The sequence below is a fragment of the Haliotis asinina genome, chromosome 12 (assembly GCF_037392515.1).
Source record: "Haliotis asinina isolate JCU_RB_2024 chromosome 12, JCU_Hal_asi_v2, whole genome shotgun sequence".
Lineage (NCBI taxonomy): Eukaryota > Metazoa > Mollusca > Gastropoda > Lepetellida > Haliotidae > Haliotis > Haliotis asinina.
Genome location: NC_090291.1, coordinates 7,490,395 through 7,504,158, shown reverse-complemented (window position 1 = coordinate 7,504,158; position 13,764 = coordinate 7,490,395). Strand labels below are relative to the sequence as shown.

Genomic DNA, 13,764 nt, shown 5'->3' with positions numbered 1-13,764 from the left:
AAGAATTTGTATAAAGGGAGGTAATCATTACGAGCTGTCAAACAGCTGTTGTCATGTAGCAAGTTACTGGCAGTTTCCCCAGCGCGAATGATGCGAGAACTTGGACTCGTCCGTGAGCCACGAGATGCACGCAGATGTCAACCGGCAAATTATCGTCTGCTTGCCAGTCGTCAGGACAATTATGATGTGTGGACACGATACACTGGAGGACGGGGTCTGAACGCAAGTCTTTAGTAATGTCTACGAGAGATTCCTGCAAATGTGTGCCACAACCATTATCTCAGCTGAGCGCTGTCTGCATAATTTATGCAAGGGGCCTAGTTCTGCGAAAGAAGGTATTTGTTAGAATGCTGCATTTGGAATTTTATAGTCGTGAAATTTTCTTTGATGGATTTGTAAGCAAACGGCGTTCGATCGGGGGTAAACCGAATTTCAACCAGAGTTCTTTGGATATTGATAATATCCCCAAAGGCGGAATGTGTTGAAGTCGTGATGCGACTCGGTGTCTCTTACTGAGAGGGAGCGATTTCAGCTACGGTTCTTGATGTCTGAAGTGGGTCAGGAATAATTTAACCAGCTTTAAACGGTAATGGATGTCGGCGATTCCTTTTTGACTTATGCTTTTTATTGATACATAGATAATTTAAGCCGTCCCATAACAATTCACCTGGATGTAAAATTGGTCCTTGTTGTTCCCGGTACCAAGAGCTGAGGCAGCCAGGGTTATGGTCTAAGCCCTTGATTGTTTCTGAATTTCTTATGCAAATGATCCATTATAATTTCGAGGTGCTCTTATAATATCAAAATCAAATGTTTAGTTTACTTTTATGCACATTTTAATATGTATTACATAAGTACAGTCAGGAATATTCTAAAAGAATAATAAATTAATTATATTCTTGATGTAATAAGAACTGATTAGGCTGTGAAAGTGATGGGGTGAAAAAAAACAACAGTTGAAATATTAATACTTTTGTCTCATATCTGAGGATGATCACATTTTGGTCAGTCAGTGTATGCAGGTATGTACCACCTTTCACCATAATCATGTGGGGTTATAGGTGGTATGGAAAGAACTTCTGTGCTGGCCTGCCAGTTTATTACTGGACAAACAGTTTCAAACACCTTCGCAAAGCTGAAATTATTTCTTCACCTATCAAGTACTGAACTGTTCAGGTTTGGGAATCCTACTGATTGGCCTATAATAGGCTAAACAGGATGTTATAGGCCCTTCAGCCTATTTTGCTGTAGGCCAATCAGCCTATAATTATAATACTTATCAAATAAATTTGAAGTGGTGCATTTCTGCATGAGGATATTAACATCATTCAAGTTTGATGTCTTAAGGTTTTCATTCAAACCCATTTTGAGAATTTGGTAAGAGTTCCTTCCGTTCTGCCATCCCAAACAACATTTCTTAATTGATATATACTAGAATTATTAGCAAAGCCTAACACCACAGCTACTAAAAGACTCACAAGCAACCCCAATTAAGTACAATATATAGGGCTGAACCACTTCGTGTTATTTCTGTTAATCTGTGGAAGAAACAATATGAGGGAATGGAAGGAACTCTTTCTGAGAAGTTTCATCACATAATAAAGGTGTCTGGAAATTACTAATTAGATATAAGTCTGTAGTTTTCACTGAAAGTAATGACAAAGATATTCAAAAGTCAAGTCTATGCAAAATTGTGTTCTTAATGAAACATCTTTTTCAGAACATGATATAATTTTCCATTTTGTCCAAAAACAAATTTGTTCAGGCTGAGGAGGTCCATTAACTAGTCATCTCTATGATCATATAAATCCATTTTGTGCAGAAAGTGATAGTTCATGAAATGATTAGGAAAATGTTCAAATATTGTCCGATTGGCCTATAAGACAATGGGCAGAATGGCCTATAATATCCTATAATAATTCAGCCTATTATAGGCCGATCACTTGGTTTCCCCAGCCTTCTGTTGTTTTGGACTTTTGTTACAGTTTCAAAATGTTTTTGTCAATGAAAACCCACTTTGCTATTAACTAGTGACCTCTTGAAACCATATTATTTTCTGAGGAGAATATACTTTCAATTATTTCTTGGTTAAATCTTGCTTTGTGCTGTTGATTTGCACATGGCATGTGATCTATTTTGATCTTGTTTAGACGCATTATCTGGCTTATCACATTAACACATTTTGTACTAGATCTTAAGAGATCATTAAGAAGTTATGATTACTGATCTGTTCATGTGAAGGGTAAGATGAAACAGATGATTGTTGACTATCACAGTAATGTGAGGTTACTTGTAATTCAGCTAACAAGATTTTATGTAACACATGTGTACCATATTACACGCCTTGGTTGGAAACCTGGCAAAAAATTAATTTTGGATGGAACGGTGATATTTTTGTTTCTTATTTTCTTAAAGGCACATCATCATGCCACACTTTTCTAAAAATCAATGTTACGTTTGCCTCTTGCCTCTCCTGACTGATCATATGCATGTAAATAGGTTAAACTAAGCGCTAAGGCCTCTTTCTTTTGTGACCAAGTTATCAATGAATATAAGTTGCATATGTTATACCATCTGAATAACTGTCACTTTTATGATAGGATTTTAAAAATATGTAATTCCAATTTCGGACATTGACCAACCAGAAATCTGTTGGGTAAGACTTCCATCCAGACCACTCAACATACGCATCAAAGAACACAAAACCTCCACAAACAAAGGTGACACAAAATCAGCCATTTCGGAACACATCACCAAATTTCCTGACCACAACATCAACTGGGACACTGTCACAACACTTGCTAGCAACAAACATGACTTCAAACAACGCAAACTTGCTGAAGCAGTACAAATCCGCAGACACAACCCAACAATCAACAGGGATCAAGGCGTCTTTGTCTCTCCGGCATTCAACTGCATCATTAACACTAATTAATCAACCCACTCTGGCCCCCAGTCTCAATTTATCCACTCAACTCACCCTGGCGTCCACCAATTAATCCACTCATCTCACTCTGGCTTCTGTCAACTCACCCGCTGGCTTCAGTCCTTAATCAGCTTACCTCAACACTTCTCTAATGTATTGTTACCTCAAATAGTTATTGTTAATCCTGTTATTGTTGTATTGTCATCACATGCTCATCTCTGCTGTATATATATTGTACTCCCCCTGCCATTCCCCACACGCTTGAAAACGGTATAAGAATCTATACCGAAACGTCGCTACCCTGCAATAAAGAAGTTGATCATCCATAAAAATTCTTGTCATCGATATGGGTTGAAGTCTTTTCATTGGCTGATGGGTCTGGATGTTGGCATTTGATGAGTTGATGAGAAATCCCAAGAACACTTTTAACTCTGCAGTAGACATCTGCTTTACTTCTGCATCTGTCATGTGAGTTTATGTGTCACACAGGTCTCCATGATCTGATGAAAGTTGTAAGAAAGGCCAAATGGAGTGGTTGCTAGGTCAGACTCTGTGGCACAACACAGGGGATCAAAAATGTGCTGAAAAGCCACTTGCCACAGGGCAAGTGACTTCAAGAAAGTAACTTGTCATGAATAATTTTCCACTTGCCCTGATTTTAAGACACAATGCGTGATGTTAATGTTTACTGGACTATTTATCGAAGAGTGATAATTTCACTCTCTACTAGCTCTACTGTATTATTATTATGAACTTTAAAAGCTTCATTATGAGCAGATATGAAACTAAATCCAAGATTATTTGCAGTTTGAAGCTGTAAGTGAAAAGTATCTTAGTGAGTAGTCCACGGACAAGTAAGATACCATTATTTGATTGCCTGAAATGAAAACTGACTTGTCCCAGGTGTTGTTCACTGGGATTTTTGAATTCCGGTAACATATTCTTGTATCTCGACCCCAGGGATCATTGCTCAGTTTATTAGTCACAAGACTGTTTGGTCCATTTGAAGATATTTACAGTCTGTTTTCATAAACCTAGATTAGTGCAGAGGGTGGCTTGAAACATAAACTTCCGTGTCTGCTGCTTATGGAAGCCAGGAGATAACTTTCAGATAGATGCTAAATGATCCCGTTAAGTAGTGCATAGTCCAACTATTCCACATCCTCGATATGTCGAGGGTATATGTTCTGATACATATAACCAAAGGCAAATTTTATGTTGATGTATCGAAAGTCAGATATACAACGTGGAAAGAGTGTCTGGCATAGTGAAAAGGATATGTCCATAGGAAGACTACTTCCACATATATACAGAAAGCCATGTTACAAGTGGGACTGATGGAGGCAGGTTCACCTAATCAGCTGCAGGATGTTGTAAGTGATACCTGGTGTCCTGTGATTAGGCTTTCCTATGGCTTGACATCTGTAGGTTCCAGTCGGCATGATTGAGTCTTTTGAAGCGGATCAAAAGGGATGTTTTCCTGAATTCTGCAATTCCTTAGAACACTTTTAGTGGCATTGGTGTTTAAGGTGTGTGGTCCTTTATATAAATTATAGGTCCTACGTGAATTTTATTTCTGGTCAGGAGAGAAAGTCATCACATTTCCAAATTTATTGAAATCAAGATTTCATTGATATCAGAGTGGACTTGCTGTTACTTGCCTCCCTGGCTGGTAAGTCCTCAGTTACCTGTATTGGTTTAAGGGAGAAAGGTAGTGGTGCTCAAGTGAGATAATAGTAATTGTACTTTGCTGATGTCGGATGTGACTATTTATAGTATCATAGTTTCATCTGGTCTACACCTAAATATTTACAGGCAGTTCTCTCATATAGCTATAATTCTCAGAAAACACTGACTTTTTTCCTCAGAAATATGATATGATGGACAAAGGTTTGACATTTTTGCTGTCACTTCACAGCCACATGTTGATACAGTGACCAAGTTCAAGTCAAGTGCAACTTTAAGACCACACTGAGGATCATTCCACACATAATAGTATTAAAAGTAATGTTGGTCTCCTAAAACAAATGTGCTTCAGTTGGTATATAATTAACTATATATAATTAGATGTCCGAGACAGGGAGACAAGTGTATCTGACAACATTGTTTGCTTAGTGATTGATGTGATTCATAACATAAAACATTATCAAGAAACTACTGAAGTGTATATTATGAGAGTTTCTTGAAATATGTCTCGAAGGAAGACAGGTGCAGATAAGGCATCTGCTTTACATACTTGCACTGTTTATTCAGAAATAATTACCAGTTGCAGAACATAGACTGAAAGAAACATGGAGAACTGGTCACTTGGTTACATGCTTTCCACTCGGCTGGTTACCATTCTGTTCATCAGTGTAAAGCTGTTATATGTATGAGTGAGTGAGTTAGTTTTGTGCTGCTTTCAGCAAAATTCTAGCAATATCAAGATGGGTTACACCAGAAATGGACTTCACTCATTATGCCAATGTGGGGAATCGAACCCTTGCCTTCAGTGTGAAGAGCGAACACTTTAGCCTCTAAACTACCCCACCACCAAGTTGAATGCATGAGATGTTAATTCAATGTTGTTATAATTTCAGGAAAAGAAGACATGGCAGCAAGCAGAACCAGTCAGTTGTAACTTGTCATGAGTATCATGAAGGTGAAGGTGAAACAGGAGCCCCCTGATGATGAACTGTCAGCCATCTTGGACCAAGGCATCCAGTTGGCATCAGTTGATGAAGAAGCCGAGGGGCTGATTACTCAACAGATTGAAGAGATACTACCAGATGAGGGTGATGATGATGATGATGACAATGATGAAGACTATGAGGTTGAGGAAGAGGAGGAGGAAACACTAGATTTACCAAAGAGAAAAATAAAGTGTAGACGCTGTGATTTTAAGGCCAAAACTAAGAAAGAGTTGGACCGCCATGAAGCTCGACATGCTATTAAGGGCTGGTACCATGAGTGTCAGTATTGTGATTATGTGACCCACATCAGACAGCGGCTCCAGGAACATGAAGCCAAACACACAAATACCAAACCATTTAAATGTGAGAAATGTGAATTCAGGACTCGTTTTAAAGCTGATCTTTACAAACACCGTGCCAAACATTCCACTGTCAAAAGATTCAGCTGCCCTCAGTGTGACTTCAGGACAAAATGGTGTCGGAACATCAAGCACCATATGCTCAAACACACAGAGAACAGACCGCATTCGTGTGACATTTGTGGGTTTAGGTTTAAGCGGCTTCAGGACTTAAAGTATCATCTCTTCAGGCACAATGATGTGAAACCAGTCCAGTGTGATTTGTGTGAATTTAGGTGTAAGACTAACTATGAACTCAAATGTCATCGTCTTAAACACAGCAATGTAAAGAACTTTGCTTGCACCTTTCCAGGCTGCTCCCAGAAAACTAAGACAAAGTCTGATTTGACAAAACATCTGAAGACTCACAATAAAGACAACAGCTTCCTCTGTTCCATCTGTGGTAAAGGATTTAACACACTGACAAGTTTAAACAAGCATAAGGATAGACATAGTAATGTCAGGAAATTCAAGTGTGGGCTGTGTGAGAAGTGGTTCAAAAATAAACCATCTCTACGTGCCCATATGAAAGTTCATTCAGGAATAAAACCCTTTCAGTGTGATGTGTGTTTGCGGAATTTCCTCAACAAGTATAACATGCAGAAGCATAAAGAAACCCACACTGGGGATCGGCCATATTCATGCCCTATCTGTCCTTATGGAGCAAGAACAAGTGACCATCTTCTGGCTCATATAGGCTCAATGCATGGAGACTCGCATGCCTACTTCTGTGAGCTTTGTAGGAAACCCTTCAAACGTTACAGCCAGCTACAGGTTCATATCAAGAGAATGCACAAGAATGTGAATTCGGTTGATAGGAATGATGATGGTAAACTTGACATCAAACTGGAACCGGGACCAGACGGGACTATCACCACTGGAACTGATGTGTTCAGTGTAAAAAAGATTGGAGATTGTCATTTTGAACCTGAAGTGAAGAGGAAGAGAGGCAGGCCGAGGAAGATTCGACAGCCTGTTCCTGAAGCAGTTCCTGTAGCTGAACAGGAACCACACAACAATGGACCAGAAAACATTAAACCAGCCAAAGTCAAACTTGAACAGGTTGAGTCAGAAGAAACAGTGAAACTGGCAACTTATCAAGATGGCTTCCGACTTCCTCTAGCTACAAGAGGATTCCATTTCAACTTTGATAAGACTGGCAAGAAGCCCAAATCTTGGTTCATGCAACCCGAAAACATGTATGGCAAAGCTGCTATTAAACAGAGAGCTTATATGGAAAAGAAGGAAAGATACTTTGACAAGTTGAACAGTGGGCGTATTCAGAGGACCAGGAAGAAGTCAGATGTTGTGTTTAAGACAATGGTAACCAGGAACAGCACCACATCCGGTACTCAGAACAGTACAGACAATTTATCAGAGTCAGATCCTCACAAACTGCTCATTAGTGGTAGAACAAAACTGAAGACAATGAGAAAAATCAGAAGAAGAATTCGAAAGATGAAGGCATGTTTGCAAGGTTCACCATTACTGAAATCTCAGTCTGTCCAAACACTGGAAAGTAACTGCATTGCTGAAGTGGATGGCGCAAGGTCATCCATTGGTGAATGTTCTGTTGATAGTGATGCAACTGTTAATAAACCTGTGACTCATTTGAAGAGATCTTGCTCTGGAGTTGAACCTGTGTCTGTGAAAGAAATTCGTTTTGAAGATGAAGATGACGTTCCTTTGAGTCAACTGAAATCAAAGGAGGTGCCAAATGAACAGCTGTGTGTTGAAACTGCTCAACTAACTACAGGTGCCAAATATGTTTCAAGGTCACAACTTACTAGTGCTACTCAGGCTTCAGGATCTCACATCAAACTGGTGCTAAAGAGGAGGAAGGAGGGAACCTTCAAGATCACATTGAATACATCAGCTGAAGTGTCAGGGTCAAGCGAAGGGGAGATAAATTCAAATATGATAAATTCAAGTCATGTTTCAGATGTTTACAGTCGAAGCTTGCGAATTCTAGGTAAATCTTTGCAAACAAAATGTGCTAAAACAAATAAAGCATCAAAATCAAAAGTTGGCAGTGTGTCAGGTGACACATCAACCAGATCTGTCAGTACAAAACGTAGGTCTGTAATTAATGTTGTAAAACAAAAACCAAGCCAGGTGATTCATGGAAAGAAGAAAACACGACAGGAAAACAAAACGAAGAAAGTAAAAGTTTCAAAAGTATTGAAAGGACGTGGGCAATCATCACCAAGAAATACTAAACTGAAAAAGACCGTTGCAAAGTCAAGATCTTCCAAAACTGAAATTGAAGAGGCAAAGAAAAAGGAATTGAAACCAAAGGGTGTCAAAAAAGGGACAAAATCTCTGAAATCGAAAACCAAAACTGCCCAGAAAGGTAAGAAAAAGAAACTGGCTTGCTCTTTGTGTACTAACACAAGCACAAGCAAGAAATCCAGTCACACATGTAACAGCTCAGGTATAAATAATCAGTATTCAACAACACGTAGAAGGTTGCTCCAAACTGAGTCCTATGATGAATTCCCAATCAAGATTGAGCCAGTTGATGAATGTGCCCCCTGTGAGATGCAGCTTGGGACGAGGCCTGTCTTGGATGACGTGAACTCTGACACAGTAATGGTGAAACAAGAAACAGCTGAGGTGTTACCAGAAGAAGGCTGCCCTATCCCAGACTTGGATGTGAAGATGGAGGCATGTGAATCTCTACCTCACTGTAAGTACTTGTATGATGTGAAGCCAGCAGTTGAGACTAACCCAGCAGGTGCTTCAGGGGAGACTACTCTAGCAAGAACTTTAGGAAATGCTAACCACTCCGGGGCTTCAGGAGAGGCAAGCTATGTTGAACATGCTATTGCTTGGGGTTTGAAATTAGACCCTCAGGTTAAAACAAATACCATGGGTTGTACCTTGCTTGACCTTTCAACTTCTGTTGGCGTGAAGGACGTTCCTCTTGCAAAATCGTATTTTACGAAACATCAAATGTCACAATCTGATGATGTGGCTGTTTCAAAGGCGTGTTTGAAGGTTTGTGAGGCATCAGGTGATGGGCTGGCTGTACCTTTAGATGAACTGGGTGTAGGATGTACTGGCTGGCAACAGAACTGTGAATTGGACAAATCCAGAAGTATTGAAGAGCCTTTTCTTTCTCAAAGTCAAATTACATCATGTGATGATGCTTTAGACTCACGGAACTTATGCTCAAATGTTTTACCCCAGAGTGTCAAAAACTTGAATACCAACAGGCTGCATTTGCTTAAGACCATAAACAAGAGTTGTCCTGAGAGTGCAGTAGCTTATGCAGATACAGTGGAAACTCAACCTCTTGATTTAAGTATTGCCAAGAAGCCGACCTTCTCAGATAGCCCGGTTGATTGTAAAACTTGGAATATGTGTGAAGATCCTAGTCTTCAGGACAAGAATGCCTCCTCTTCAAGTACCCCAGTGTTGTTCACTTACACTTTCTAGTCAAACACATTAAGAACAGGGCTTTCGAAATCAAGACTTATCTAAATCCCTTGTATGCAAGTCAATAGCATTTGCATTGACTAGATATATATAATTAGATAATTATGTGATTAATTTAGGAAGTCCCAAGTAACAGAAAAATGTCATGTAACCCAGCAGTTAATGTTGAGGTTTGCCATTTGAATCTACTGGTAAGCAAGGATGATTTGATTGACCTGACAACTGACCTGTATTAGCATGCAACAGTGTTAAGCGTCCCCAAGCTGTGCATGATCAAGTGTAGTGCAGTGGGTGACGCAGTTACGCACAGAATCAATTTCATTGTCGTGCATGTTCTCAGTCTTCATTTGCTCTCCCTTTCACAAACCAAATGGGTTTGCTCATTGCTTTGTGCCACCTATTTCTCATAACCGTGTTAACTGGGCTGGTCCAACTTATCCTTGTTTGCTAGTACGTACCTTGTGTTGTAAGTATCTAACACTGAGTAATGGAGTAGACCCCTTGACTTTCATGCATAGTTTTGGACACCGACAGTGGTTCGTCATCATCCATACCCGTGAAGGTCCCGGGGTAGAATAGGCCTTCAGCAACCCATGCTTGGCGACTATGCTTGTTGTAAGCATGCTCAGGCTTGCCTGTACATGCTCAGGCTAGGTGACTCTGCTTACTGCATGTCATCCTACTGATTGGGATCCCTGCTCACCATATTGATCACAGGATTGTCTGGTTCAGACTTACCTATAAACAGGTTGCCACCTTATGGCTTTGATATTACTGGCTCTGGTGTTTAACTTGTTGGGTTATATTTCTACCAACACCCCAACTCACGTTTTAATGGGTATTGTATCCCATTGTATTGATCTGCTGCAGTGCATATAAGTGTTTGTCCTTGGTGAAACTGAGATTGTGTCGAGGGTGAAGTTGTATGGTGAGGTTTTATGAAGCATGAGGTTGTACAGTGAGGCTGTATTCATGGTATTGTGTACTGTGAGGTGATTGATCTAATGGAATCGGTACACAGTGGGTGTCAGTTACATTTCACAATGCTTTGTCACCCTAAACATACCTGGCCCAAGACTTTTCTTCCAAGAAGTCTTCACTTGAAATTATAGCAAATACAGGCATGTCCAAATAAATTAACTTTCATGTATATATATTTAGGGTCATGTTGTTTGATTGAATCAATTTCAAATATTTATTGTCAAATTTGGATAGTGAAGAAATCATGAGTGACAATTCCTTGACATAGTGTTCCTTCATGATCTGTCAGTCTGGAGGCTTTGTTGTGTTGAGTGGATGTCAGTGTTAAGGCTGCTGGTGTCATTAGCCCTGCTCTGTACAATGTACGAACAATACATCCTGTATGTTTTTTTATTAGGAAAATGAAATTCGTATGTGTGTTTATGAATGAATGAATGCTGCTGTGTCATAATTTACTACCATTTAAAATAGGTTTCCTTAACAATTAGAAAATACAACACACAATGGAGTGCTTCATGACCGTCTAGTGCTTTCAATAGATAATTCCACATCTACTTTTAAACAGCCTCAGTTTGTTCTCAGGGAACTCTGTTTTGTGTAATGGGAAAAGGCCCTTCAACTCACTCACCATACTAGTGAAGGCTTTGATTCCCTGGACCCCAAAATAAATAAATTAAGCTCTGAGGCAGTGAGTAGTGTAGATAACACACAGCTATTTCACACAAGATCAAGCAAGACCTTGAACGGAGTGCTCCTGCTGATTGGTCAGAGAGCAATGAGGTTTCCCTTGGGCTGGAAGTAGGCCTTGGCTTGACTGGCTATCTACTGACCATACTTGAAAGTGGGATATGCTTTCATGGGTGATTGAGGAACGTTGTCTGTACTGAATACTGATCTTTGTTCAAAGAGAAGACAGTATTAAACGGGATCTGCTGATTTAGTTGCAGAGCTGCAGTTTGGTTGTATTGTTGTTGTTCAAAGTTTGCTGTAACCATGGAAACAAGTTGTCTTATTTTCTCTTTTTGACATGGTTAAAGGTTATCAGTGTGTTGAATTGATGGCAATGAGTTTATATTTTTGTTTCTCATATGCTACTGTATGTATTGTATGTATGTATGTTTTGATATTTGTTAAGGATATGTTGCTACTTCTTGAGGGAACATGAAATCTATTATCGTATATGCCATATTAAGACATCAGGGTGCCGATCCACAAAGCGTTCGTAATGTTACGACCTGCCGTAACACTATACGATACCATAGGCTTACGAATGTAGTAGCGCTGCAAGGGCATTGTAGATCAGGGCCCTATACTCAGAACATAGTCTGGGACACTCTGTCTGTTATTTTTCAATGTGTGTATGATTTTCTGTATGATACTGTTATTCCATCTGTGCAGAACAGGAGCATCATACACAGACACCAAATCCCAACTTTGTCCAATACTGGACTTGACAGTTTTCAATCAAAATAGTTTGTGATTAGTTTAAATAAGTACACTCTTGTATATATATTACCAGTACAATGAATATGGTAACTTATGACAATGATTTCTAAAAGAGTGTAGCAATGGTACTTTCTGTTAATGAATCACTTAAACATGAATGTGATTTAATTTTCATTATTTTTGAAATGGCATCTGCAAGTATGACAGACTTAATGGCCTCCCTAGTGTCACAAACAGAACGCCTCCAAAACGTGGAGGTGAAAGAACCAGTCATGTCATATATATTATTTTATATTTGATGGCATGCTGTAATTTGTATATACAGGCTGTTAGTTGTTTTCTATGTTTTTATTTATATGATGTATAGGTCTGCTCAAAGGAGAAAAATCAATGTTTTTCTGCTTGAAAAATATGGAGAAAATTGCTGGTGGATAATGATGATAGGTCCACGACAGTTGCTCGAGACAACTTGCTCAATGGTGTGATTGTCTTTCTGTCATCATGTTCCCGATTCTGACAGATACTGTTAAGAAACTACTCAAAATTATGTTAAAGAACTCTGGATTTCTTCATATATTCTTTATCATTTTTGAAAAGTATATGGTCATCCCATTCTTGTTGTAAGAGGCGACTAACGGGATCGGGTGGTCAGATTTGCTGGTTTGGTTGGCATGTCATCGGTTCCCATTTGCACAGATCGATGTTCATGTGTTGATCACTGGATTGTCTGCTCCAAACTCCATTATTTACAGACCATCGCCATATAGCTGAATGAAACAGAAAGCTAAACTCACAGCCACCGTGTCCTTCCTTCTGTATGAACTATGTGGATGAGATGTATGTTCGGTATTGTTGTTTGATTGATATTTGTAATGTGGTTAAACAACGATAAATGAAATCACATGACCAAGGCACACTTGTGAAGCAGTGAGGGAGGTTAAATGAGAAATTTGTCTCTGTATTCCATGAAAACTTTAAATTGAGGTACTAAATCAAAGGATATAACCGATCTGTTTTGTTGTAAAATCCATTCAGAGAGGCGTCACTGCTAAGACAAGACCTGTGTGTACAGTCTGTTTTCTAAAACAAAACTGTGAAACTGTAGATTTGGACAAAGTAAATGTGAAATGTGGAGCACAGGATTGAGTAATAATTTACTAAAGAGACTCTTTGACTGTATGTCATTTCTTCAGAGTCTGTTATGTATATCTGGTCACCTGTTCAGGCCAAATTCGTACTTTGCCAAAAATGTGTTCCCTCTCTGTGATCTGTACAGAAGGGCAGACAACTCAAAACTTGCTTGTGATTCAGATTAGCTTGTTCACTGTAGCACTGTTTCTCTAAGGTTTGAAAATGCATGTAGTTTTGGTAGTGTCTTTCATGGTCTGTACATGACACAGTATGTGATATCCATTTCAGTTGGAATAGGTTTTACCATGGACACTTAATGTCTTAGCCATTTCTGTTGTTGGTATCAAGGTCACACTTTTCATCACAGATGGTATATATAGAATGGGATACACATTTATGGGAATGTAATGCACACTGCATCACATCACACAGGGTGTGATACATACTGTACCTCGCATCAGTGGGTGGGATACACATTAGATCTCGTATCACACTGGGATGCACATTGTATCTCACATCACACTGGGTGGGATACATACTGCACTTTGCATCACACTGGGTGGAATACATAATTGTATCACATCACAGAGGGTGGGATACACACTGTGTCTCATCGCACGGGGTGTGATACACACCTTACCTCGCATCAGTGCGTGGGATACACAGTAGATCTTGTATCACACTGGGATGCACATTGTATCTCATATCACATTGGGTGGGCTACACACTGTACATCACATCACAAAGGGTGGGCTACACACGGTCTCAT

The 13,764-nt window shown here is 39.4% G+C and overlaps 1 protein-coding gene across 1 annotated transcript; it reads left to right on the top strand.

The window, feature by feature from the left end:
* The first annotated feature begins 165 nt into the window (after positions 1 to 165).
* On the top strand, positions 166 to 9,437 carry LOC137257644 (uncharacterized). The gene is made up of 2 exons (XM_067794986.1): positions 166 to 335; positions 5,506 to 9,437. The coding sequence occupies exon 2, from the start codon at positions 5,553 to 5,555 to the stop codon at positions 9,435 to 9,437; it is 3,885 nt and encodes a 1,294-aa protein (XP_067651087.1). The 5' UTR covers positions 166 to 335; positions 5,506 to 5,552.
* The last annotated feature ends 4,327 nt before the right edge of the window (positions 9,438 to 13,764 follow it).